Below are 27427 nucleotides of genomic sequence, written 5' to 3'. Positions count from 1 at the left end.
GCGAGTGCGGACGTTCATGTGCACACCGTTCACCGCAAATGGGTACCCGGTCGCCTCAAGCACGTGGAATACTTGGTCCTGACGACGTTCACCGCGCTCGTGACCATCATGGTACCCGCACGACTGCAGATTCAGCCATGTCCATCTCCATCCTCGGGGCCTTTCACGGGCACACTCGTGCACAGGTGCGTTTCTTCTTGGCATGTGAGGCAATGACCCCATCATCTGGTCGTGCCGCTGGCCACGGCGGGCATCCGACGGCGGCAGGATGCATTGACCGCTGGCCTTGGCCCCGTCTTGGTGCATGTCCGACGCTGTGTGTCTCTTTTGTCATGTGTGGTGAAAGAGAGAGGCAGGGAGCTTCAAGGTTGGACTTGTGTTGGAACGGGAAGGTGCGGCTGTCGGCAACAGATCTGGCCGATCCGGTCGGTGCTCGCGGACAAGGGTCCGTCGCGTCTTCAGATCCAAACAACAGACGCGAAAGAGGCGGACACTTTCATTCCTTCATCCACGGCACATCACATGGCTCTTCTCACCAAGACACCTCGACGATGACAACAACCCCAGCCTTCCGCGACCATGGCTAGCAAGGAGGTTTTCCGCGTCAGACTGAACTGCGTGGACCACTACCAGAATGCTCCCACCAACCTGGATGTGCCACTATGGGGGCGAACAGTTTCCTCGACACAACGAGACAAGTTGCCGCAGGTCCCGGTCATCAGAGTCTTCGGGTCGACGGAGACTGGGCAGAAAGTCTGCGCCCACATACACGGAGCCTTGCCGTACCTCTATGTGCCTTACCAGGAATCGACAGAAAAACAGCATGTCGATACCTACATTGCTCAGCTTCGAAACTCGATCGACCACGCTTTGGCTCTTTCGTATCGCAGGAACCCGTATGAGGATCCACGAAAGTCGGCGTTCGTGGCGCACATCAGTCTGGTCAAAGGCGTACCGTTCTTTGGTTACAATGTTGGCTACAACTACTACCTGAAGATTTACTTATTGAATCCCATGCATATGACACGTTTCTCGGACCTGTTGCAGCAGGGCGCCATCTTGGCTCAACCTTTTCAGCCATATGAGGCACACTTACAGTACTTACTGCAGTGGATGTGCGACTTCAACTTGTATGGATGCGCCTCCATCGAGCTAAACAAGCCGCAGTTCCGCGAGCCTGTGCCATCGTGGGATGAACTGGACGATCCGGCTCACCTTTGGCACGACCGCTCAATCTCTCCAGATCAGATCCTGGACGTGGAGAAGTTCCCGCGCCAGAGTCACTGTCAAATCGAGCTTGACTTCCGTGTAGAAGATATTCTCAATCGCCATTGTATTGAAGAGCGACCCTTGCACCACTCGTTTATCGAACGCTTAGAGAGTCTGGAGAACCTTGCCCCGGAGGAAAAGCTCGTGCATTCGATGGCGGGACTTTGGAAAGATGAGACGCGAAGACGAAAGCTGCGCATGGGTCTGACTGCCCCTTCGTCTTCACCGTTCCCGCCCGAAGTCTTGGTGAGCATGTCGGCTGATCCGAGAAATGATAGTGAGGGTGGTTGGATTCATGAAGAGGAGTTCCGCGAGGCGGTCGCGCGTCTATCCGAGCAAGAGAAGCAAGCGAGAGGTGGTGGAGACCTGAGCTTTGAGAGCTTTAGCAGTCAGGCATCTCAAGAAGATGGAGTACAGACTGTGTTTGACAGTGTCCAAGAGCTATTCCACAGCGTGGTCGAGCGAAAGTGGGCGCAAGCAAAGGCCGAAGAAGATGAGGCAATCGACGTCGCGTTCGACTGGCCCGGCGCTGGGCCCGATAATGACAAGCAAGATATCGTTCCACTAGTGGACATGGACAGCATCACTCAAGTCCTCGATGAAGACGATTATGGGAGCGACGAAGAGAACGCAAAAGACATCGTCCTCACGCAGCAACAGAAGCTCAGGGATGCTGGCCTCGGTGGAATCATGGGTGAAGCGAAAGTCAGTGGTACCTCCGCCGATATTGAAGCTGCAGCTGAAGAAGTGGAAGACGCCGAGGTGCCTCATACCAACGTCGAGCGAGACGAGCGAGGTAACTTGAAGCGCAGCGCTCCAAGCGGATCTCAGCTTCCATTCAAGAAGACTCGCTTCAGTGAGCATGATGGATCAGCTTCCACTAGGCTCGGCAAATTTCGAGTCAAAGACATCAAGCCAGATGGTCGATCGAGGCCTGCTCATGATGGTATCGAGCTTGCATATGATCTTCCGCCGCCTGCACAGGACAGCAAGACATCGTCTTCGAAAGCTGGCAAATTGCCAGAGCCACCCTCAGCACAACCGCCCTCGTCGCAGCAGTCATCCCAAGGCAACAGGCTCGACTTCCCCTCTGTGAAGCATCCTCATGACGCTGAGACGAGCCTTCGATTGAGTCAACGTGACGACCTCGCGCACATTCCGCATCGTAGCTCGCAAATACAGCAGAAAGACGACTTCTTGGCGTCTTCTCATGAGTCTGACAGTGCAAACTCTTCATCAACATTGAAGTCGTCGGCTCTGCAGAGACCTGCAGTCGATCCAGATGTTGCCATCAACTACTCAAAAGCCTTTCCTGTGCCTGAAGGCAACCACGCTTACATCTTCAGCGCCTTGCCTCCCACCAAGGACGATGTAGTGTCATCCACAATGCCCGCTGTCATCTACCAGGATGCATACTACAGTAACGAGAAGGACGTGCCAGAGCGGCCTCGCGAATACGCAGGCCAAGAGTTTAGGCTGGAGAGCAGTTCACTGCCCTTTCTGCCCGTGTTCGACAGAACTGGCATGACCAAGAAGGTCAAGCCGGCGGACAAGGCGACTGTCGATTTGACAGAACAGCGACGCCGATGGCAATGCTCTCTGAAGACTTGGGAGATCATGAATCCACCCCCATCGTGTAAGGAGGTGCAGGAATGGCTGGACGACCAGAGACCGCCAGAAGCCGATGACCTGGATCAGCTGGAAGTCGATGGCCCGACGGCGGCGTCACAGCTTAAGCGCAAGAACCGACCTGCGCCTGAGTTGTCTCAGATCGAAGGACCCACCCAAAAGAACAAGCATGGCTTCAAGTTCTCTCAGAAGAAAGCGAGCACGAGTGTTCAGCACGAAACAGGGTACATGAGCACCATGAGTCTTGAAGTCCACGTCAACAGCCGAGGTGATCTGGCACCAGATCCTGAGCGTGACGAGGTGAATCTCGTTGTGTGGATCATCGCGGATGAGCAAATGGACAATGCTCGGAAGCTGGGTCTTGTGATTTTGAACAAAAACAATGATGAGGAGCTCATTGGCCGAACACGCCGTCTCGCCGGTGCCGATGTCGAGATAGCGTCGGAAGATAATGAGCTGGACCTGCTGAATCGGATGGTGGACACCGTGCGCATGTACGACCCGGACATTCTTACCGGCTACGAGGTCCACAATGCCAGCTGGGGATATCTCATCGAGCGTGCCCGCTTAGTATATGAGTTCAACCTACCGGATGAGTTCTCTCGCATGAAGTCGCAGTCTCATGGACGTTTCGGCAAAGATGCGGATCGCTGGGGCTTTACGCATACCTCGACAGTAAGCATTACAGGACGACACACGATCAACATCTGGCGTGCCATGAGGTCCGAGTTGAATCTCCTGCAGTACACGATGGAGAACGTCGTCTTTCATCTGCTGCACAAACGCATTCCCCACTACTCCTTCCAGACACTAACGTCGTGGTATCAAAGCAAGAAGCCGCGAGGTCTCGCAAAACTTCTCGATTACCTCATCACACGAACGAAGCTCGACTTTGACATTCTGGACGCCAATGAGCTGATACCAAGGACTTCGGAGCAAGCACGCCTGCTTGGGGTGGACTTCTTCTCGGTCTTCAGCCGCGGCTCGCAATTCAAGGTAGAGTCACTCATGTTCCGTATTGCGAAGCCTGAGTCTTTTGTTCTAGTCTCGCCGAGCAGAAAACAAGTTGGTGCTCAAAATGCATTAGAGTGCCTGCCTTTGGTCATGGAACCACAGTCAGCCTTCTACAACAGCCCCCTGCTGGTCCTTGACTTTCAGAGTCTCTATCCGAGTGTCATGATCGCATACAATTACTGTTACTCAACATGTCTGGGCAGGATCACAGAGTGGCGGGGCACGAACAAAATGGGCTTTGCCGACTTCAAACGCTCACCAGGCCTGCTGGAACTCGTCAAGGATAAGCTAAACATTGCACCCAACGGCATGATGTATGTCAAGCCAGAGATGCGCAAGAGTCTCCTGGCCAAGATGTTGGGCGAGATCCTCGAGACTCGTGTCATGGTCAAGAGTGGTATGAAGGTCGACAAAGACGACAAGACTCTACAGCAGCTGCTGAACAACAGACAACTTGCCTTGAAGCTGATTGCGAACGTGACGTACGGATACACCTCGGCTAGTTTCTCGGGTCGCATGCCCTGCTCTGAGATTGCGGACAGCATTGTCCAGACCGGCCGAGAGACCCTCGAAAAGGCAATAGCATTCATCCACTCTGTCGAGCGATGGGGCGCGGAAGTGGTCTATGGCGATACCGATAGTTTGTTTGTGTACCTCAAGGGTCGCACCAAGGACGATGCCTTCAAGATAGGCGACGAGATCGCCAAGGCAGTGACCGACATGAACCCTCGGCCGATCAAGCTCAAGTTCGAAAAGGTCTACCATCCTTGTGTGCTGCTTGCCAAGAAACGCTACGTTGGCTTCAAGTACGAAAGTCCCAAACAGACCGAACCGGACTTCGATGCGAAGGGTATTGAGACAGTTCGCCGAGACGGCACACCTGCTGAACAGAAGATCGAGGAGAAGGCGCTGAAGCTGCTCTTTCGCACTTCGGATCTCAGCCAGGTCAAGAAGTACTTCCAGGCACAGTGTGCGAAGATCATGGCGGGACGTATCAGTGTGCAAGACTTCTGCTTTGCCAAAGAGGTCAAGCTTGGTACCTACGCAGACAAAGGACCGCCACCGCCTGGTGCGCTGATTGCGACCAGGAGAATGCTGAAAGACCCTCGCACCGAGCCGCAATATGGCGAGCGTGTGCCGTATGTTGTCATCGCTGGTGCGCCTGGCGCCCGACTATGGGAGCGATGCGTGGAGCCAGAGCGCCTCATCAACGATGAGTACACAGAGCTCGATGCAGAGTACTACATCAACAAGAACCTCATTCCACCTCTCGAGCGCATCTTCAACCTGGTCGGAGCGAACGTCCGACACTGGTACGATGAGATGCCAAAGGTACAATGCATTCGCATGCTAGGCGGGCCACGCGATGGCGATACCACCACCAAGGCCAAGAAGACCATGGAAAGCTACATGGGCAGCTCGCTCTGCCTCGTCTGCAGGACGAAGCTCGCGCCTGTCTCTGCGGCATCGACTGAGACTGAGCTGCCTCTGTGCTCGGTCTGTAGACATAAGCAGACCTCGAAGACGTTGATGGCTTTGAGAGAGAAGTTGCACAAGGCTGAGGTCAGAGCGAGGGATATGCAAGACGTTTGCAAGAGCTGTGCTAATCTTGCATTTGATGATCAGGTCCGATGCGACAGTCGCGATTGTCCGGTGTTTTACAGTCGTGTCAAGGCGGATACACAGTTGCGTGTCGCGAAGAACGGAGTTGGGACTGTATTGGAGACGCTTGAGGCGGAGCAAGCGAGGAAGATGTTGTACGATTGGTAAGGTAGCCGTTGAATGCTGCATACTCAATCCCAAACTGCAGCATACCGTGCGGACAGGACCACGAAAGAGGCAGCTATGGGAACCATTGACAAGGATCGATAGAACGTATACTGTTGTCGAAGTCAAGCTCCCTCGTACCTTCCGCAAGCAGCAAGCGCGCCGTCAAGCTTTCGCTCCAAGCCACACGTGCAGGTCGATCGGTGAGCTTATTAGTGCGAGTCGAGCTTCCGTATAGCAAGTCTCATGCAGCTTCTCGGCTGTCTTGCAGAACGAGGTAGATCTCCAGCTACTAACACGGACGACGTGGCATTTGACAAGAGCTATGTGCCAGCTTCGCCAGCTGGGAAGCAGTATATATCCGGTTCACCACACTCGGTCATCAGCGCTTCATTAGACCCCTTTGCTTCCTGACACCGCACAAAACACTCACTTCCCAAGCACACCATGCTCTTCATCTCCTCCCTCCTCCTCGCATCCCTCGCGGCAGCAGCACCAACATCCCTCCTCCCTCGCGCGCAAACATGCTACTCCGGCGTCTACATCATCGCAGCCCGCGGCTCAACCGAAGCAATGGGTGAAGGCAAGACCGCAACAGTAGTCTCCATGATCAAGGCCCAGATCCCAGACTCCGGTGACGTTGCCGTGGTCTACCCAGCTACGTTGACCAATTACGCTTCCTCAGTGAGTAGTGTCAAGACACGCAGAATGGGAAGATCCGCAGTCTGACTGATGCGCCAACAGGTCACAGCAGGCATCACCGACACCAAGAACAAAATTCAATCCTACGTCTCCGCCTGCGGCAGCAAAAGCCGCATTGTCCTGGTAGGTCTCAGTCAAGGCGGACAAGTCATGACCGATACTCTCGTAGGCGGCGTCGATAAGCCCGCCCCTCTCGACTCCTCGTACAAGAAATACATCACCGCCGTCACAGTCTTTGGCGACCCGACTTTCACGGCAAATCAGAGTTTCAATCGAGGGACGTCAACGAAGGATGGGGTGTTTAGAAGGGCAGAGAATGGGGCTAGTCTGGCGTTGTTGAAAACGTATGCGAGTGTGTTAAGGAGTTATTGTGATGCGGATGATGAGGTTTGTGCGAGTGGGGATAGTTTGAGTGTGCATTCGGCGGAGGTGGGGAGTCATGCGAAGGAGGCGACGGCGTTTGTTGTTGGTAAGGTTTAGGGCTTGGGGGAATGGGGAGGTGGGATGGATTGATTGTGCTCGGGAACGCTGGGGAGGTTATAGGAGAGGTCTCTGCTCATGATCATGACTCGTGGGTGGATGGGAGGGTTGAGGACTGCTGTGTATTCGGACAGGACTCTGTCGGCCTTCGTCAGGAGTGTGAATATGTGACGCAACGACATGTCAACTTTCCCACTGGCGTATCTATCACCGAGCGAGAAAGATCAACATTATACCCTCCCACACATTACAAACAACCCACCATCACTTCTCCATTCCACCAACCCATACCTCACAGTCCCCGATCCCAGTACTTCTACCAGCACACTACCTCAACCCTAGATGACTAATTCATCAAACGGGACGATCAATCCTCCGAAAGGATCACTTGGTATGTTGTGCTTCTTCGAACGGATCCAGCTATGTGTAAATTCCAGCTCCAAAACCGGCCTTTACCTTGATACCGTTGACCCTCATCTCGCATCCATCGGATCTGCGTTAGCGTACAAGGGTCTATACCACAAACGCCCGTCGATGATGTAGCTGCTTAGACAGCTGATTCGGGTCCGATGAGGGCTTGGAGCTCAGCATATATAGCTCTGCCCGTAGACGCGTAAGTGTCGGTTCTAGATTCTACATATTTCGTATCCACATTCCAATATCTGTCTGGAACAGCATTAGCAATGGCAACCAAAAAACATCATCCTCGTCACAGGCGGTACGTCACCTTTTATACCCCCTCCCGCCCACCCCTCCATCGACTCCTAACACCCCCCAGGCAACAGCGGCATAGGCCAGTCCCTAATTCACCAACTCCTCGCCGACAAAAAATCCCACCACATCCTCCTCGGCAGCCGCTCAGCAGAAAAAGGCGCCAAAGCAGTCCAAGACCTCCAAGCCCAAAACCAGCCCGGCACAGTCGAGCTCCTGCAAGTAGACGTCAGCTCATACGACAGTATCCAACAAGCCGCAAAAAAAGTCGCATCCTCCCATGGATACCTCACTGCGCTGGTGAACAACGCAGCCGTAGCGTCGTTTCCAGATGACACACCGTTACATGAACAGATGGATGCCTGCTTCCGCACAAACGCTACCGGCGTGCAAATGATGGGCGATGCATTCGGGCCCTTACTCGAGAAGGCTCCAAACGGAGTTACGGCGAGAATTGTGAACGTCTCCTCGGGGGCTGGATCGATTACAAGTCGGCTGAACAAAGACTCCCCAGTTTATAAGATGTCTGCGATTCATTACCGCGCGAGTAAAGCGGCGATGAACATGGTGACCGCGAACCAAGCTGTGGAGTTTGGGGAGAAGGGGATGAAGGTTGTTGCGTTTTGTCCGGGGTTTACGGGGAGTAATTTGAGTGGGATGAATACAGCAGAGAGTGGTGCGAAGCCGACTTCTGAGGGGACGAGGCCGCTTGTGGAGATTTTGGAGGGGAAGAGGGATGAGGAGCATGCGGGTTTTTTGCATGGGACTGGGCAGTATGGGTGGTAGCGAGGAGTGAGGTGTGTGTGAGAGAAGGTAATTTTTGGTTTTGGGTATCGTGATCTTATGTTGCCTTGTACCCTAGAGGTAGCCTTTCAATATTGCAGCCTCTGCATTGAGGATGCTGCTACCAGCGGCGCCGAGTACTGTATTGTGACTCAGTGCAGTGAACTGCAAGTCGAAGATGCCGCTTTCATCTGCACGAACGCGGCCAACGCTGACGGAGTAGCCGTTGCCAAGGTCGCGGTCCAGTCGAGGCTGTGGTCGATCTGGCTGGTCGTCGTCGAATACAACAATGGCATGTTTTGGTGCTGAGGGGCAGCCGAGCTTCTGTGCTTCTGGGATGTAGTCTCGTAGTGCAGCCTTCACCTCTGCGACGCTTGGCGGTGGCTGCTTCTCGAATTTGAGTGATACACATGCAGTGTGTCCATCCAGCACTGCTACACGATTGCATGTAGCGCTGATGCGGAGGTTGTCCTGCGCAGTGAACGCTGTGGCTTCGCTGTTGATGCTGCCTAGGATCTTCTTCGCTTCGGGTTGGAGCTTGTCTTCTTCGCCGCTGATGTAAGGGACGATGTTGTCCATCATGTCCATGCTGGGCACGCCTGGGTATCCTGCTCCGGATACTGCCTGGAGGGTTACGACTGAGACTTGGTTGATGGGTCCGAACTTCTGTTGGAGAGCTGCGAACGGTCCCACGATACCAATGACGGCGCAGTTCGAGTTGCAGACTAGGAAGCCTTTGTCGAGTTTGTGCTGTTTCCTTTGGTGTGGGATCAAGTCTAGGTGTGGAAGGTTGACTGTCGGCACTACAAGAGGTACGCCAGGATCTTGTCTGTAGTTCTTAGCATTGCTGAAGACTGGGATGTTCGCCTTGAGGAAGGCCATTTCTGTGGCATATCAGTATCCTGTCCACCACAATATCCTGCGCACCGTTATCCTCTTACCGGCATCTCCCGCAACATCGCTGTCCAGCCCACTGAAGACGACATCGACTTGCCCCGCGAACTCCTCTGGCGTACAGTTCTTGACGACCAACTCACCCAGCTCCCTATCGAAAGCGCCAGCCTGCTTCCACTTCACAGCATCTTTGTACTTCTTGCCCGCACTTCTCGGCGATGCACCCACCGCGGTGAGCTCGAAGTGCGGGTGTTGGTGGAGGAGGAGGATGAAGCGTTGGCCGACGGAGCCGGTGGCACCAAGGACACCTATGGATCCTTCTGTTAGCTACATATGTTCTTGTGTGCGTACAGACAAAATGCTCGGCCCAGCTCTATGCCATTGGCATATGCGAAAAGCTGTTGGTGACGGGGAGGGACTCACTAACCACACCGCTTGGCCGGGAACTCGGTCTTTCCCGGGACATCAGCCATCCTGACTTCGGTTGCGTGTCCCCGTTCGTGAATGGCGAATTTGGCAGTTTCCATCGAATGTCTGCAGAAAGATGGCCCCGGGGCTCACCAAGAAGACCAACCACATGCACTTGCGACAAAGATTATTTGGTAGCAGATATGACGCACAGTGTCAATGAAGTATTGATGGGGCCTCGAGCTGTCTAATAGTGGACGTCTCGCCGATCTCGGATACACAGCGCCTTTTGCGCAACGCCAACACCTCGCGACCTTCTTCTTCCTTGCTGTCCACAACAACATCACGTTGCTGGAGATATCATGATCCATCATCGCACCTTTTGCCTTGATGCATGCTGGAAGCACATCCGCACCTTGACACCAGCTTCCTCCTGCTTACAGGCTTGCAGATATCCCAGCGACTGTCTCCGTCGTTGCCGACTTCGTGTCGGCGACGCTTTGATGCTGCAGCAGATACCTGATACCGGACTGGATACTGGCGTCATTCGTTCCAACATACCGCATCGTCGCCATGATGGCCCACGATGTCTGCACTGGTGTCGAGGCCGCAGAACACAGATTCTTCACCTCGGCTAGGTTGTACTCTGTGACAGGCGACATGCGGTAGCTCCCAATTCCCTCGCCCCATCCGCCATCTGGGTTCTGTATCGACACCAGGAAACGCACACCATCCTCTACCATTTCCATCACGCCACGAGATGCCGTGTCCACGGACCCTTCGGGAGCGCCATCCGCGGAATCTTCGAAGCAGTGGTACGCAAGACCACTCAACACGTTGCTTGTGCCGTATATGTAATTCACACCTCATCGGCCGTACCACGCACCATTGATCTCCTGCGATCGTTGGAGAAACTCAATGCCGCGACGACAGGATTTTCGAAGCTCGTCCAGCACGCGACTCAAGGGTCCATCAACATGCTGGCGGGTCTCAAATGCTGCTGTCAACACCAGTCCGAACGCCTCGAGGACGCGTCCAACTATATCTGCGGTGGCAGGATCACACAAACTGTCCATATCAGAGAAAGGAATCTTGTTGAGAAACAGCTTGTCGTTGTCAACATCAAACGCAGCCCAGCCACCATTGCTGCACTGCATGCCAAGGATCCATTGGACAGCATCCAGGACGTGTGAGGATCCCACAGCCCACTTATCGTCCCTCAGGAAAGCTATGACCGCGGCTGCTGTGTCGTCAACGTCTGGGTACCAGGCATTGTGATTCTCGAAACTGAAGGCGCCTGGCGTGAGACGTGATCGATACACACGCCAGTCGCCTTGGCTCGAGAAGAGCTGGCGTTGCCGCAGCCAAGCCAGACCACGTCTACGCAATATGGAGGGATCAGAGCACCGCGGGTGAAGCTCAAAGCCTGTGGCGCTCAACGCCACGCACATCAGGATCGTGTCCCAGACAGGTGACACACACGCCTGAATACGCTTGCCGGCATCGTCCTGCCATGCGAACCTTTCGATGGCTTCAAGGCCTAGGCGCATGGGCGCGCTTTCGAGAGAGTATCCTTCCAAGGCATAGGCGAGAAGACCAAATGCCATCGGTGGCCATATGCCTGCCCAGTCCCCTGTGGCTTCCTGATGATCGATGATCCAGTCCATACACAATCGTAGTGCATGCTTTCGCAGAGGATTGAACTTTCTCAACCCACCCAATGCCGAAATGAGATGATCGACTGCGCTAAAAACACAGCCGGAGAAGTCACGCTGATACAGCAAGTCGAACATGCTACGTCCATAGGAGATCTGTTTCTGGTCCGGATTGCGCCAAAGCTCATCGAGGTAGCTCTCATTGCACGTTCCTGCGGGAGGAAGAGCAAACACTGGCTGGTGGTGGCAGACTACCAGCATCGGCACCACAGTACTTCTGCCCCCAGGACGAGAGCTTGTAGACATTTATCGGCGACATCGCAGGCATCAGGATGAGCTCTGGAGGTGGTTGCGGCACTGACGTCCATGGCAATAATCCGAACATGGCCAGAAATATCCGAGTCAATACTCGAACATTTTCGATCCCACCCTCGCGCCCTATCATCCAACCCTGGGCTCCGCGCATAGCTCTCGACTTGTCGGTTGTGTGCCCGAGGACCTTCAGAGCAAGGTACGCTTCTGTTGTAGTTGACACATCTCCGGGATAGGATGGTGCTATACCCCAGGATCCGTCTTCATTCTGCTGCGAGAGAAGGAACTGCGCAAGAGGTTCCCGGTCCAGCCTGTCACAAAGGCCAAGTGCTTGATAGAGGAGCACATACTCAGCGGTCATTGTGGCGTTCGACTTGAGCTCCCCATACCAATGACCACTTGGCCTCATGATCTTCTCTGCGTAGCTATACGCTCTCTGCATGGCACCCGTCACTTGCTCCGTTAACAGCGGTATCTCTGCGTTGCTCGCCATCGTGCTACAGTAAGGCAGCCTACACGGAGATCGAATCTTGATAGGCAAAAGGATGATGGGATCACCCAAGGCTGAAGAGACGGTCTCCTGTTAAATCATCTGGCCATCGCCGTGTATGTGGCTGACGAAGACAGTCCGCCGTAAAGACGGACATACTCGCGGTCCGTGCTGACTTGAACAACTTCGACGCCATCCGGTGATCTCTCTTTACAGCCGTCCGATATCGCGAGACAGGACACGGTTGGCTGCACGTTTCATGCTCGAAAGCACCTCACCTAGCACGGGCGTCGGGTGGTCCACCGCCTCGTCTACAGCTTCACGAAAACGAGTTGAACGCCTCGACTGACACAAAGGGCGCACACTTCACGATAGACCACGGATTAGCATCGACGATACACCTCAGCATCGGTCGTGCCTCAAGCCTGATCTGCCCAATCGGGACTGTCCACGTCGTCTTTCTCGGCCACAGATACGCCACACACGCCTCTTCTTTCGCAAAGCTCCCTTTCCGCGCGCGAGCAATCGTTGACCAATACAACTTGTCTCTGTAGAGACTTGCAATGCCACCATATAGCTGCCGATCCATGTGGCTATATATACCATGGCAAACAGGTAGCCACATCAGCAAAGCGCGATGGAAGTCATTCACTTTGGCACGTTGGCAGTGTTGATTTTACTGCTAAGCTTCGCATACTTTTATTTCCGCCTGTTCATCCAGGGCAATGGGCCAACGTCACTTCCATGTGCACCTCTGGGCGATCGAGGACTATGGGCTCTGATTTGTTCTCCTATTCGCACAATGCCAGATCTGCGCAGAAGTATCGCTCAGTACCTCGCGGTAGGTGATCAAGGTGTTGGGCATGAAACTTGCGATTCCAATCTCGTGACCATAAATCACGCTAATAGTACCGTGCGAACAGATCGAGTCTCACAAGACGCAGCCCTTCCTTCTCTCCACTTTGCTATCCGGTCAGACGGTGATACTCCCTGCAAGTGACCTCAAATGGATATGTGCTCAGCCCAATGACATACTGTCATTCATCGAAATGAACAATGACCGATTTCACCTTCGCGCCACGCTTCCGAGCGCTGCACGCCACGAGCCCAAAACTCTCGACAATCTTTTACCCAGATTTACGAAATCCACGATCCCGGCGCTTCATGAAGAGCTGCTGTCTGCGATCGTAGACGTCGATGTCAAAGTCACAGACCAATGGAGCCCTCTGTGTGTACCGAAGCAGGTCACTCCGATCCTTGCTGCTATGGCCAACCGCATGATTGTGGGATTGCCTTGTTGTAAGACAGCGCCGGTTGTAATGCGAGAGGCCTGAATCTCTACTGACCCTACCCAGGCCGCGACAAGAAATATCTCGATCTGGTCATCTCTATGGGTGCATGGATCCTCCCGGCAGCACTCGTCATACGATTGATCCCAGGTCTCATACAGCCAGCTATCAAAAGAGTTGTTCGTCTCGCGTTACATTGGTGCCTTTACCGCAGCCTGGAAGAGCGAATCTTCCCCATGGTCGCCGACAAACTCGCAAGAACCAAGCATCCGGACCGCGAGCCTGATAGAGATAACACTTTGTTGCAGTGGTACATTGATGCCCTCCACAAGGGTGATGGTGACCAAGCGACGCAGTCTCCCAGGTTTATAACGTCGTAACTCCTGGGTACGAACTTGGGGGCTATCCCAACGACAGTCGCCACGTTCAACAAGGTCGTCAACAACATCCTGAGCTCGGAGCATGCCGAGGACCTCATCAACGAACTGCGCGAGGAGTCTGAATTCCTAGTAGATGCAGACCACAGTCATTGGACCTGGACCGAGTTGCAGAGATTGAATCTCCTCGATGGCGTCATTAAGGAGACGCTCCGGCTGAGCCCGGCTGAGGAGTTGGGCTTCGGTAGGGACGTGATGAAGGACACAATCACTCCCGCAGGCCTCATCCTCAAGCGAGGGACGAGAATAGCATTGACCTCAACGGCAGTACATTACGACGAGGTTCTATATCCTGCGCCGACAACCTTCGACCCATATCGCCATCTCGATGCGCAAAATCATGCTATGAGAGGGAGCACAGTCGTCTCGGAGGAGTCTCTGTCGTTTGGGTTTCAGAAACATGTAAGCCTTTCCCAGCGTGCACTTGCAGTGGTGATTAGAAGAGGATAGTTACTGATGACTGCTCTTCGAACTTTAGACTTGTCCCGGGCGATGGCTCGTGGTGGCTATGATCAAGATGCTGGTGGTTCATCTGCTCACGACGTATGATCTGAAACTTGGTAAGCCGGCGAAGTTCTTTTGGCTAGGGTCGTTCGAAGTGCCGTCGCCTGATTTTACAATTCTCGCGCGACGGCGAAGACGAGAATAGCGTTGCCCCTCGGGCGAGCGGGCTCATGCTCTGCGGGAGTGCTGAAGTGTTCAGGCGTCCCTGGAGACATAAAAGTAGGGAATACAAAGCATCTCCAGACCACTACTCCGGCGCATGGAAGGCTGAACACTTGATACGGCCTGCCGAAACTTCTCATAGTTCACTGTCGATGTCAATCCCCTCCCACGCCTCTCCCTCTACTCCTTCAACATCCCCTCCAAATACCCCCTCGCCGTCCCCTTCGGCGCCGCAATACGCAACACCTCCTCACTCGTCGTCTCCGCCTTACACTTACCCTCATACCCCGTCACCGGCGCATTCACAACACTCCTAATAACATTCTTGCTCCCATTCTGCGTCGCATCCGCCCACTTCTCAATCAACCTCAGATCCCTAAACACCGTCTTCTTCACCTTCTCCCCGCCGATATACTCCTCCACCAAATCCACGATCTTCCGTCCGCTGATATCCTCCGGTCCGTTGAGGACGTAGTGCTTTCCAGCGTGGGGGGAGATGTTGTCGGAGGCGAGGAGGTGGGCGGCGAAGACACCGACATCGTCTGCGGCAATGATGCCCACAGGGGCGTGTTCGTCCAGCATAGTCGAGAGGCCTTCCTCGGGCTGGGAGCCGGTTTTGCGGTAGTGGCGGATAAAGTCCACGGCCCCTTGCATACTGTATGGGAAGAACACGTTTGGCTGTAGACTGGTATACTCCATCGCGTCAAATTCCTTGGAGCTCAGCATCTGATCAATAGCCCAATGCGTCCTGGGATAATACGCCCTGTAGTTCGGCGCGACGTTCGCCGCCGTCGTGGAGATACGGACAACGTACTTCACTCCCGCCAGCAATGCCTCATTATGTAACTGGCCTTCTTCGGCGAAATGGGTGGGTTCGTTGTGGGAGGCGATGAAAATGCGCTGGACTTTATGGGATTCAAGCCAGGAGGCGGTGAGTTCGATCCAGTTAAATTCTATGACTTCGATGCCGGAGGCGGCAGTGGTTTTGGCGGCGGGTGAGTCCTTAGAGCGTGAGAGGGCGATGATGTGGTGGTTGGAGAGGGATTTGGTTTGTTTGAGAAGGGAGGGAAGCGTTGAGGTGACGCCGCGGCCAGTGTTGCCTGTGGCGCCGATGATGAGGATCGAGGGTGGTGCCATTGTGCTGGAAGAATGGATGCTTATGGTTGTTTGAGCTGTGGAAGGATTAAGGATGAGGTGGAAGCATATATGCAAGCTACCATTGACGTCGTTCTAGATGCTGTGAACTCGTCACTTAGGGCTACGGCCACGGAATTCCGTGCAAATACGCGGGGTCCTTTGCACAGGTCAGTAATCTTCGTGGCCATTGTGCATAGTCTGAGTGTGTTCATTGTCATTGTGAATGCCACACGCTTACTAAGTTGAAGCGTTATGCTTGAGAGATGCACAAACCCGGACGCCAAGGGCTTTCATAACTTCCGGGGCCGGCCTCAGGCAGAAACTTCAGCGTTCTTGAAGTCTTGATGGTTTCAAACTCCCTCTCAAAGATGCATGATAGCTTCTGTCGGTCATGAAACATTCCGTTGGCCATAGATCGATATCCATTGGCAGTTCTTGTTGTCCCTTGCAATGTCTTCGACCTCGTGAGCATTGCCATCGACCGCCGAGACCAGCGTAGAATACCACGCCGCTTCTCAGGAACCAGTTTCGTCGAGGACAAGATCGAAGACAGACACCAGACGGATTTCGAGCATGAGTTTTTAGAAACGAGACAAGGTCATGTATGGAAGAGCAGTACGAGAGTTCGCGCTTTCCAGTCGGGATGTGCAATTGCTTACTTGCAGGACCAACCAGTCGGGCACGACTTACTGCTGTTATCAGGCGCCTTCCGACCATGCTAGAACAGAGACTGGCATGATGCGATCGAATCATACTGGTCTTCTGGACGACAAAGTACTGTAGTCAATCATGCGAATCGGCATAGCCATAACGCTGCACGCATCGACTTTGAGCAACGCAAGCAGACGAGAAAGACGGCTGAATGCAAGAGCGGTCTGCTCCGTCTGCTGTGCCGCTCGTGGTGTGAAACGGTGGAGAAGCTGAAGTCGATTCTGGCTGCGCCTAGCTCCACGCGGTCTTGCAGAAACTGGTCGGGACAATGCCGCAGAATCCACTTCTCCTTGGTTGAGATGTCGAGAATCCGCTTCTCCACAAGCAAGTCGGAGGTGTTTCCCGCACGTCGTATTTCGTATCCGTGTGGATGCGAAAGAGGTTAGCAAACTGCTGGAGTATGAAGATGGTGGATGTACTGTATAGCTTGTTGTAGAAGCTGTGAGTAGAGCGGGAGCACGACCGCTGGCATGATCCTTTCACCTGGGCTTCCGCGGTTGCAATGGGCAGGATGTGGAGAGTTTCTGTTTAGTGAACGCCCGCTGACAGCTGACCGGTGAAAGGATGCAACGTTGGAATTGTCTCTCCACAGCGTACCGCCAATCGTGATAGAGCTGCGATTCCTTGCCACGACTGTCTGACACCAGTATAGCTGTGGTGAAGCATCGAGACAGGACTTCGAACAAGCAAAGGTGAAGAGACGCTTTGTAGCTTCTTCACAGCGTCTCATGCGTGGTAGTGAGCTGTCATAGGCGACAAGCTTCGCAAGCAACGCCTGATCTGTGGACGCAGACAGTTGGTCGCGTGCTTCTCCGCATCTGCGCATCATTTGCTGTGGCAGTGAGAAGTCTGTTGGGGCTGAGTGATGATATAGTAGTATGCTGATTGCTGACGCATTGAGTGTTCCTTGGATGCTAGCTCATTAGTTGCAGCGACTATTCGACAATCGGGGAGTTCCTGCGAGCGGCATGACGAGGTAGTTAGAGGTTGCAGAGACGCCGGTGGCTAGCGAAGTTGGCTACATGTACCAGAGACGCACCTTGGCCTGCTCTAGGTATGGCAGGCGAAAGAGCAGCATAGCACAATGCAGCGGGGTAGGCGAATTGATGAGAAGAGTCTTGGCATGTCGGTCTGGTCCGACGATCACATGACTCACATCCGCTTGCAAGGATTCCTCCTTAATGAAGTTAACCCGCTCGGCCCTCTTGGTCTGCTCTTCCTCCTGCTGTTGTGTCCCCTACTAGCTAACAAACAACACATTCTCTTCGCCACACCGGAGGCACCAACTTCACGACTTGACGACAGTCTATTGCTTTGTCCATACATTCTTCGCCGCAGCCTCTTTGTACAGTCACGCGACCACCCCTCCGACCTCGCTCCCTCCCCCCCTCTCCCGCTGAATCCGACCAACACGAGCTACGAACCCCCCGTACAGCCACAGCACCACACGACACATAGCGCGCGCGTGTGTTGTCTTTCTTCGACGGCACACTGGCGTTGGTAGAGGAGGAATCGCTCCAACATGGCGCATCACAACGGCACAATGCCTGACCTGGGCAAACCGCAGTCCGAGGCGCGTGCTTGGTTTGAGCCTGTGGTAAGCCTCACCTGAAATACAACGCACCGCAATGCTATCCTCCGCCATGTCGCTCATGCTCATATGTGATCCAACAGCTGGTCGTCTCCATCATGGCCGCCTCGCTATACTTCAACCGCGACCGCACTTTTAGCCTAATCCCTTCTCGAAACGAGCGACACGATCCATCCGACGAGCACCTGATCAAGAACCCGAATGGCGAGTATCAAGAGAGCCGCTCGTCCTCGAGATCGACCAGCCCGGACAGGCCGAAGAACAGCGTGGACGTACAGAGAGGAACATCGCCATCACAATGGGAGGACCCTGTCTCACCCTCGACCTTGAACATCCCAAGCCGCATCCTGCAAAAGTTCCCCTTCCTGATCGAGATGTTCTATTGGGCACTGAACTACGTGGCCTACTCCATGACCAAAAAGATTGGCGCGGCAATGTACTCCAGGTACGACGGGCAGAACCAGGTGACGGAGCTGGCGCAGCGACATGGCATCGACATCTTGACCATCGAGCACGACACCATATTCACCATCTTCTTCCCCATCACTGAGGTGGCCTTCCAGCAATTCTTCTTGAAGCACCACCTGTTGATCCTGAGCTTCTTCAACCAGATCTACTCCCTGGTCCACATCCCCGGAACGGTGGCCTTCCTTTCCTGGTACTACTACGTGGCTCCCTCACACGATACCTTTGCGATTGTCCGACGGACTATGACCCTAGGCAACTTTTCCGCCTTCTTCATCTTCTCTTTCTACCCATGCATGCCGCCAAGACTGCTGCCTGAATCCTTCGGCTTCAAGGACACCGTGCGCCAGGACAACGCCGAATCCGTCTGGGTCGGCGGCGCGAACGTGAACCAGCTGGCCGCGATGCCATCCCTACACTTCACCTACGCCTTCGTAGTCGGATGCACCTTCCTGTATCAAAGCGGAATCTTGGCAACCTGCTTCGGTCGAAGAGCCAGCGTAGCAGCCAGCCGGACAAGCAGGAGCTGGCGAAGCATCATGAGCGTGGTCTACGCCGTGGCCGGTGTAATCTACCCGATTCTCGTCTTGAGCGTAATCGTGGCAACAGCAAACCACTACTACCTCGATGCAGTGGTGGCAACATTCTCAGTAACGCTCTGCTTCTTCATCAACCGGATATGGAACGTCCTTCTCCCTGCAGAGAGACTCCTCTGCAAGGTCCTCCGGCTACGCAAACCTACACCCACAACAGCACGGAACAGCATCCCGGACCGGCCGAGGGTGGTCGTCGAGCAATGGGCATAGGAGTTCTCGTTGACTTGCGGCGACGGCGTTTATCGGGTGCATCTTTGAGTTTTGAGTTGTTCATAATGTGGCGGCAGTGGCGGGCATTTTGGGCTGGCGATATGGTTCCTTCCAGTGTTTCGATGGATGGCGACCTGGGAAACACCTGGGATCGGATTAAGACAAGACGTGTTGATGTTGCGTTCGCCAAAAGTCGGCCACGTTAGCAGGCCGCTTGAGAGTTTTGGTGGGCTCCCTTTCTGTCGATAGGTAGAGCCTCTTATGGGCGAGGCGAGGCGAGATGAAGCGAAGCGGGGAGGATGTGTAGCATATTGTATGAGAGCTGTTGCATACGAAATCGACAATCCCGGATCTTTCATTTGCTGGAGAACGAATGTGAAGCGATGCAGCAGCAGAGATCAACATACAGTATCACGCAGAAGGAGCGCCAGTCGTATAAGCCGGTGTATGAGGTCAGCCACAAGATCTTCCCCGGTTGGACGATGAACGAATGCGTCCGACAAAAGGCCCAATGGACCAGGCAACACAATAATAAGGTCGAGAGGAGTGTACGTGTAATACTTGGACTGACTTGCTCATAGTGCTTTGCGGTGCTGTGTGGTACGGTCTTGAAGCTCGTGCTACGGCTGGTGTTGTACAGTCTGGTCACGTTGAAATGGTTGTGCTGCGTTGAGTGTCGTTATAGGGAAGGAGGGGAGGGAATTTGGAGGGGTTGGAACTGGGGGGTATGGTGTGAGATGTATGTGTGGGAGCAGGTGTGTTCTAAGGGGAGAGTGTACGCTGCGCAGAGGTATGTTATGAGAGGCTTTTCTGGGAGCAGGTGCGTTACGAGGTGAGACTGGACGCTGCGCAATGCTATGCGGTTCGCAGATGTGGGAACTAAAGGCATTGTATGTTCGACTACGACGATTGCCCGTCCGCCGAACGTCACACGGGATGTGCCACCGCATGGCATTCGCGAGTTCGTATTGGGAAAGGTTAATGTTTGCTGGAGCCTGGAGGACGTCGAACGGAGAAGCTTAGCTTACTAGAGGACGACACTTCACTCGCTGCTATACCGGTCACCCTCAGGTTCGCAGTCGTACGGATGTTGCGCTGTCCGCTGGCGGCTCAAGACCGCTCGCTCATAGCTTCGACGGGCGATGAAAATCATCAGCAATCTTGGTCGGGTAAGTGGAAGCAGCTGTGGTGTCATGGTCAACGCAGTGGCATCTGTGGACGGGTTGGAGAATGAATGAATGAAGAACAGGAGGAGGCGGATAACACACCGCAGCCAGCGTTCCAGCCGCTGACAGACAGACGTACCCACACAGACCTGTTCGCCTTGAAAATCGTTCACAATCCAGCCTCCCGTCTACCACATCTATCAACCCAGCTTGTCACGGGAACGAACATCACTCGATCAACGCTCACGTCACCCGAATGGGTCCCAAGACAACAACACAGAAACTTTCTTACTCATAACGAGCCCTCTAGATCTTTTTGGGCTACAGACTGGACGATTATCAATGTGGACCGAGAACTGCTTCGATTACTTTGGCGGTTCGTTCTACAATCAGTTCAATGTCGGCGAGCGTGCAGTTGTACGCTGGAGCGAGCATTATCACATCGCCATTCGTGCCGTCAGCCACTCCGCCTCCAGGCAGCAAGGAGATTCCGAATTCCTTCTGTAGCGTTGCATGAATCGTCGCGGAGACCTTTTCGGATGCTGGGAATTGTTCCTTGGTCGTCTTGTCTTTCACAAGCTCAATCTGTCAAAGAAGCAGGATGTCAGCACAACCCTCGCAAACTGCACCAAGAAGAACACCGACTCACCCCCCAAACAAACCCCCTCCCCCTTACATCCCCCACATTGTTATGGCGCCCAAGACTCTCCCTCAACCTCCTCCCCAGAACCTCCCCCAACTCCCTAACCCTCCCCACCAACCCCCCCCCCCCTCACAACCCCCTGCACCGCCACCGCCGCCGCACAAGCCACCGCATGCCCCTGATACGTCTGACTATGCACAAAGCTCCCCGTCCCCTTCTCAACCGCCTCCACAACTCTCCTACCCACCAGCAACGCCCCGATAGGCTGGTACCCTGCCCCAAGTCCCTTGGCTACAGTCTGCAAATCTGGGACGACGCCTTCTTGCTCCCAGGCGTGCAGCGTGCCCGTGCGGCCCATACCGCACATTACTTCGTCGAGGATGAGCAGGGCGCCGTGCGCGTTGCAGACGGATTTCATGGCTTTGATGTAACCAGGCGGCGGGGGCGGAGCACCGAGGGTGAGACCTGGGACCGTCTCCAGGACAAGAGCACAAACCGTTTCCGGTCCTACTCTCCTGAACTCCTCGTCAAGCTCCGCCGCTAGACTCGCCGCATACTCCTCCTCACTCTGCCCCGGTCTTTTCCCACGATAAATGTAGCAAGGACTGACGTGACTAACATTCGTGCTCAGGAGAGGTTCGTAGATTCCCCTCCTAGCCTTGTGGTGCCCCACGTCCAGGGAGACAAGCGTATTACCATGATACGACTGATACCTCGCAATGAACCTTGTCCGCTGCGTCTGCCCGGTCTCCACACAATACTGTCGCGCCAGCTTGAGACTCGCCTCAATCGCCTCTGTGCCCGAGGACACGATAAACACCTTACTCATCTCCCCTCGCGTGGAATCCGTCAGCAACTGCGCCAGGTTCTCGGATGCCGAGGTGGTGAAGAAGGGGGCGTAGCAGTATTCTACTTCGTCCAGTTGCCTCATAATAGCTTCCTTGACTTTCGGATGGCCGTGGCCGATACATGCTACTGCGGCTCCGCCTGTGGCGTCGAAGATCGAGGTTCCGGTGGAGGTGGTGAGGTAGTTGCCGTGGGCTTTGACAATTTCGGGGGGGGGGGGGGTTGATGTTAGTTTGGCGTGGAGGATTGAGCTGGTGTTGGTGGAAGTGCCGTCGATGAGGGCGTGGGATGCTGCGGATGCTTGGGCGGTTGTGCCGCTTTGGGGTAGGATCCTTTGGTCGCTACTGTTGGTGGTTGTGTTGGTTGCTGGTTCATCGTTGAGGAGTCCAGACATCGTTGCGATTTTGTTTAGCGGTAAGCACTTCGTCGTTGTCGTGCTGGAAGCTTCGTGTTGAGTAGAGCTCTGGGCGATGTGTTCATCGCAGACGACGACGCAATCCTTATCAAGCTTGCTCTCCCACCGCATGCGCCTTCTTCTTCCAGTGCAATAGAGCGGACTCAGAGGGGTATTAGTGATGGCATCACACCCCGCTTCACGTACCTGCAGTAGCTCAGTATAGAGATATCGGCCAGTTCCTTACCGCAGATGGGCCTATCATGGCTTTTATCGTTGTAGCGGAGCCACTCGCCTCAAGAACATTGACCTTGACCATTGTGCATGCTTGCTGGAACGAAGCGAATAGTTGCGTAAATTTTGATTGACATGAAGCTGTACTCCAGCATTACAGTATCCAAGCCTTCATCTAAACTGTGATCAATGCCGGGACGCGTGCCTTTACACCTGGGAAAAAGTAAAAAAGCATATACGCCCATGCCATGCGTGTCATGCTGCCGTGATTGAAACTACTGTACAGCACTACTATGTCCAATATGCTCATCTGCCACTCCCTTACAAGCCCATAACGAGGGCACCAGCAAGAGCGAGCACAGTAAGAGCAGCGACTGGACGAGCCGATGAAGCAGAGCCCTCTTGGTCGCCACCGCTGCTCGAGTTGCCACCGCTAGCGCTGCTGGAGAAGCTTGGGTCCTCAGCCTCAGTGCTGGAAACACCGTTGCTGAGATCTGGCTCGGTGGTGGATGGAGTACCAGCCCACTGGCTGCCGTCCTTGTCGCTGAGGCCTGGACCGGTCCCGGCGCCATCCTTGAAGAACTTCTGGGCACCCTCTGGCATCTCTGGGAGGAGGGTGGTGGCGACTTGCCACTCCTCGGACTCAGCTGGGCACTCTGGCGCGGTGCGGTCGCGGCGGGCGCCGCCGTCACCGCTTGGGTTTGGAGTAGCCTCGTAGGCGGCCTGCAGACGCTTGAAGTCCTCGTTTGGTACGACCTTGCCGTTCTGGACCTCGACCAGTCCATAACCGTTGGCCTCGAGAGTGTACTCGTAGGCGAGACCACCGGAGTAGGCGACAGTCATCTCTGGGGAGTAGAGGGCCTCGATCTCGTTCCATTCACGGGTGTTGGTGATGCAACCGAACTCGGACAGGAAGAGTGGCAGACTGTAGTTGGAGTAGGTCTCGACCTTGGCAGACCAGCCGGACTCTTGGTAGGAGGATGGGTCGCACCAGGAGTAGTCGTTGAAGGCGAAGAAGTCGGAGCGGGCGATGTCGTCCTCACCGCAGGCGAAGTAGAGGGCTTGCGCCTCGATGTTCTCGGCAACGTCGGCGGAGGAGTAGCCGACTGGAATTTCACGAGGGGCCTGGGCGCGGATGTAGTTCTTCATGTCACGGGTGACGGCCTTGATGTATGGGGCGGCGTTGGTGTTGTTGCGGGCGTTGATGACTTCGTTGCCGGAGAAGAAGAGGAGCAAGTTGCCTGGAGGGTGTTAGTCTCACTTCGCGGAAAGCTGCATGATGGTGTAACATACTGTAGCCAGCGAAAGCGTCGATGGTAGCGAACACGGATTGGAGGTAGACGTCGTTGTAGGAGGCGTGGAGAGAGTCGATGTTCTGTCTGTTCAGCGAGTACCCTGGAGTGTTGGCATCCAGAGCGAGGTAGATGCCCGCGTCACAGAGAAGTGCCATGGCCTCATCGTGGTTCTGGCTGTTGTCGATGGTGTAGATTCTGATGGTGTTGATGCCCAAGTTCTTGAACTCCTCAACGTCGCGTTTGAAGGACTGCATGTCAAGCATTGGGTCGGCGGCATCGGCGGCACCGCCGGGCTGGTATGCGACACCACGGACGTAGAAACGCTTGCCATCTGCCCAGAATGCATTGCCTTCGCTGGTTACCGCTGGGAGGTTGCAGTTCTGGCGAGGGAGGATCGATGCGGTTGCGAGGGACGCGAGCGCCAGCGCGGCGCCTCCGAAGGTGGCCTTCATATCGGGTGTTGTGCTTTGATCAGTAAGGGTTTGAGGTGCGTAGGTGGATCGGTAGGTAAGTTGCGGCGGTGTGAACGAAAGACAGCGGCGAAAATGGGAAGAGCGAGCGTCGGCAGTGGTTGAATTACAAGGTAGCGCAACAACAAGAGAAAGAATTGGTGTTGTCGAAGGGAGGACAGGAGTTGTGCAGTTGAAGGCGCGAGACATGGAGGTGTGGACTTATTTCGGGTGAGCTGATCGCCAAGGTCATGGCAAGGCTGGGCAGGAGAGTGATTGCGAATCACTTCTTGGGACACGTTCACAACCCCAAACACTGAACAGCATGCCAAACACGACGTCGTCGCTGGTAGCATCATTCACTGCTTGCTGGTCCTCTACCCACGACGTGATGCAGCGTCTCATGTTCTTGACCTTGTATTGGAGCCGGCCGTGGTACACCGAGGTGCGTGCTTCGGCGTCTGCATCTCATCATCATGCCAGGAGCAGCACATGTTATGATTTCCTGCTCTTCCACCCCGTGTCATGTCTTGTCCTGTTCGCCACCTCTTGGACGCTTCGTATCAAGAGGGAGTCGTTGGAGGACTGGCGACTTGGCGCCCAGTCCACGCGTGTCCAGGGGCACTATACTCGGATCGGGACACCACACTCGGTCAATCCATCAACTGCCCACGGGCCACGGCATCAATTTCAATCAATACGAAGCCGCCACTCACAGCACCGCTGACAAGATCTGGCATCCACTTGGTCAATGATCAGACACATGGGTGCCACATCGCTTTACTGTACATAACAACTCGAGACGCTGATCGCCATCTCTATAGAGCACGTCCACTGCCTACCATCGTGTCAATACACCCAAAATCAAGCATCATTACGGACAACGCACATGGCAGCGAGCTCGAGTCTGCTGTGGAACGATGCAGCAAATGCTGTGCTATGAAACACAATGCATGCTCGACACAAACTTATTGATATAGTCTACAGGATCACGTGTATGTTCGATTCGTCTCTCACGCGAGGCTTCCTTCATATCATCGGCTCCATTTGCAGTCATGGACCGCAGCACACTGCTCATATGTGGTGTAGCCCGGATAGTCGTCACAGCTTGGCCCCCAATCTCCAGTCCAGAGTGACATTGGTCAGGCGAAGTGTGCACGTAGATTGTCTCCTCGTCACATTCAATCCATTCGGGCTGGTGTCCCAACGCTTGGAAGAGATCAGGCACTGCGTGTGTTTCCGGGCAGCCGAGTCGTTCGTAGTGGCCGCAGAGTGCTCTGCGCTGAAGCACGAGTACCCTCGCTCCTACATCACAGATCGAGGCCTCAGTGGTCGCTCCACAATTGAGTGGTATAGTGATGGTTCTACCACGCGGAGGGAATGTTAAGAAGGCTGTTGAGCTTCTCAGACGAAGTTCGAGGCCTTGGTTGGTGATGACATATGGCAGCCGCTCGAACCTGGGCGTTCTGCGTACAGCCAGACTGTTGGCGAACCACTCCAGATGCGAAGCTAGCACTGGCTGCGGCGATGGTAACATACCCTCTCTGCCTGGACAGTCAGCCTCCCAGGCGAAGATTGATTCGTCGCCGGACGAGCGCACGATTTCTTGTTGCAACCGTAGCCATGCACGCGAGCCTTCGCCATATAACAACGGCAAATTGACCTGCAGAAGGCCGAAGAGGCTGTAAGCCCTATCCTCTGTTCTCGTGGTCACGCGGTCGGCGGCCCAGCTTAGCCTTTGAGCGACACTGGCGGCGCGTACCTGTCGCTGATCGGTGAAGACCACGGAGGGAATTTTCGACGCCTCGGCAACGCAGCTCAATAACACATTATCAGAAGCGTTCGTCCACTTCACCAAATCAAAAATGCCACCGATAATTCTCCAATCTGCCGAGACGAACACTCGTGTATGTGGCGCTACCAATTCTTGCAGCGTCCAACCTCGCCTGAACCACTCCGAATGCTTGATCTGGTGCTTTGTATGGTCACATGTCTCGCAGTCGACATTGCACAGACTCTCACCGCAAGGAGGAGTGTCAATATCGTGGAGGTGGACAATACAAGCCTTTGCTCGCGCATAGAACTGGTACATGGAATTGATCGACTCAGGAAGCTCGGCGCTGCTGCTTTTGTCGATGCAGCAAGTATCGATCCAGATCCAGTCCACGTTTGATAGGAATTCACAGTTATGCCGTGCCCCCCGCCGTCGAGAGGTACCCGGGCAGAGCTTCTCGCTCCATTCGTAATCCTTGGTATCTCTTACAGGCCAGAAGTGATCCTTCTCCCTCTTCACAAAATTGCAGAAATCAACGACCTTCCGGTACCCAGCACTAGCTTTGTCGCAGCCAGAGGTGAACGAGGCAAAGGATATGGAGTTGTCTGCATCACACCAGCGATGCGAGAGTATCGCATACTCGGGAATCTCTTCGCCGATGAAAGTTCCCACTTCCAGGGTGTGTATGTTGATGAGCCTCATGATGCATGGGCGACCGTTTCGTACCGTCTACACGTCAACAAAGAGCGATTGGGTGTGATGAGTTGATCTCGACGATGATGGGTCGTACTGTTTTGAGATCTTGCGACAGAAGGCAGATGTACCCAAAGTGCTTCAAAAAGCGGTGTCGATCCTCCATGCATGAGCGACACAGCCACAGCCACCTGCTGCGGCATGCCATCAGTTGTGCTAACAATCGCGCTCGCGACGAATGCATGAAGTATGTTGACTGATAAGAGAGGTGTGTCTCGCTGCCACTGATCCTGGCAATGACCTGAAGTACTCAACTCAACGATGGAGTCAGAAAACAGCTGCTTGCTCCCAACTTATGCCAGAAGTTATTGCACTGAGGCATAGTGCCACAAGGAAAGCATTCGTGGCCTGGGCGCGAGATAACAACGCCCTCATTTTATTGACCACTGCACTATCACGAGCAGTGATCTGTGAGACGACAGTGTAGGGTTGCCGTAAAACAAGCGTTGTTCGGTAAGGCTACGAAAGAGAAGCGCGAAGCGCGCGAGATATATAAGAAAGCGCCAAGGCGCTAGCACGCGGGGATGCGGGTTCCCCGCGGGGAAGAGCCGCGGCGCGACGTCACGGCAGCAGTGAACCGTGACATGCACGACCCACTCCCCATCATCAAATACATTAGCTCTCTACATGCCCAGTCTCCTCAATAACCGCTGACAT

The 27427-nt window shown here is 54.4% G+C and overlaps 9 protein-coding genes across 9 annotated transcripts; 4 read left to right on the top strand and 5 right to left on the bottom strand.

The window, feature by feature from the left end:
- Positions 1–579: 579 nt before the first annotated feature.
- Positions 580–5784, top strand: CLAFUR5_14519 (DNA polymerase zeta catalytic subunit; the record flags this gene model as incomplete). Its single annotated transcript, XM_047913667.1, has 2 exons — positions 580–5678; positions 5739–5784. The coding sequence occupies 2 exons, from the start codon at positions 580–582 to the stop codon at positions 5782–5784; spliced, it is 5145 nt and encodes a 1714-aa protein (XP_047769444.1).
- A 342-nt stretch (positions 5785–6126) lies between these two features.
- Positions 6127–8358, top strand: CLAFUR5_14518 (Short-chain dehydrogenase/reductase tropE; the record flags this gene model as incomplete). The annotated part of the gene is made up of 3 exons (XM_047913666.1): positions 6127–6363; positions 6424–6850; positions 7640–8358. 3 exons carry the CDS (start codon positions 6127–6129, stop codon positions 8356–8358), a joined length of 1383 nt encoding a protein of 460 aa, XP_047769445.1.
- Positions 8359–8430: 72 nt separating this feature from the next.
- On the bottom strand, positions 8431–9776 carry CLAFUR5_14517 (putative aspartate-semialdehyde dehydrogenase; the record flags this gene model as incomplete). Its single annotated transcript, XM_047913665.1, has 3 exons — positions 8431–9239; positions 9297–9557; positions 9677–9776. The coding sequence occupies 3 exons, from the start codon at positions 9774–9776 to the stop codon at positions 8431–8433; spliced, it is 1170 nt and encodes a 389-aa protein (XP_047769442.1).
- A 747-nt stretch (positions 9777–10523) lies between these two features.
- CLAFUR5_14516 (Squalene hopane cyclase afumA) lies at positions 10524–11324 on the bottom strand (the record flags this gene model as incomplete). The annotated part of the gene is made up of 1 exon (XM_047913664.1): positions 10524–11324. The coding sequence occupies one exon, from the start codon at positions 11322–11324 to the stop codon at positions 10524–10526; it is 801 nt and encodes a 266-aa protein (XP_047769443.1).
- A 1427-nt stretch (positions 11325–12751) lies between these two features.
- Positions 12752–13783, top strand: CLAFUR5_14515 (Cytochrome P450 monooxygenase lnaC; the record flags this gene model as incomplete). The annotated part of the gene is made up of 3 exons (XM_047913663.1): positions 12752–12955; positions 13038–13413; positions 13470–13783. 3 exons carry the CDS (start codon positions 12752–12754, stop codon positions 13781–13783), a joined length of 894 nt encoding a protein of 297 aa, XP_047769440.1.
- Positions 13784–14686: 903 nt separating this feature from the next.
- CLAFUR5_14514 (uncharacterized protein) lies at positions 14687–15643 on the bottom strand (the record flags this gene model as incomplete). The annotated part of the gene is made up of 1 exon (XM_047913662.1): positions 14687–15643. The coding sequence occupies one exon, from the start codon at positions 15641–15643 to the stop codon at positions 14687–14689; it is 957 nt and encodes a 318-aa protein (XP_047769441.1).
- Positions 15644–17876: 2233 nt separating this feature from the next.
- Positions 17877–19216, top strand: CLAFUR5_14513 (uncharacterized protein; the record flags this gene model as incomplete). Its single annotated transcript, XM_047913661.1, has 2 exons — positions 17877–17951; positions 18029–19216. The coding sequence occupies 2 exons, from the start codon at positions 17877–17879 to the stop codon at positions 19214–19216; spliced, it is 1263 nt and encodes a 420-aa protein (XP_047769438.1).
- A 1505-nt stretch (positions 19217–20721) lies between these two features.
- On the bottom strand, positions 20722–24246 carry CLAFUR5_14512 (1,3-beta-glucanosyltransferase gel1; the record flags this gene model as incomplete). Its single annotated transcript, XM_047913660.1, has 5 exons — positions 20722–20967; positions 21273–22162; positions 22576–22712; positions 22825–23740; positions 23793–24246. The coding sequence occupies 5 exons, from the start codon at positions 24244–24246 to the stop codon at positions 20722–20724; spliced, it is 2643 nt and encodes an 880-aa protein (XP_047769439.1).
- Positions 24247–25180: 934 nt separating this feature from the next.
- On the bottom strand, positions 25181–26719 carry CLAFUR5_14511 (Vegetative incompatibility protein HET-E-1; the record flags this gene model as incomplete). The annotated part of the gene is made up of 1 exon (XM_047913659.1): positions 25181–26719. One exon carries the CDS (start codon positions 26717–26719, stop codon positions 25181–25183), a length of 1539 nt encoding a protein of 512 aa, XP_047769436.1.
- Positions 26720–27427: the final 708 nt, after the last annotated feature.

The sequence above is a fragment of the Fulvia fulva genome, chromosome 13 (assembly GCF_020509005.1).
Source record: "Fulvia fulva chromosome 13, complete sequence".
Taxonomy (NCBI): Eukaryota; Fungi; Ascomycota; class Dothideomycetes; order Mycosphaerellales; family Mycosphaerellaceae; genus Fulvia; species Fulvia fulva.
This window is presented reverse-complemented; position numbering and strand designations above follow the sequence as displayed.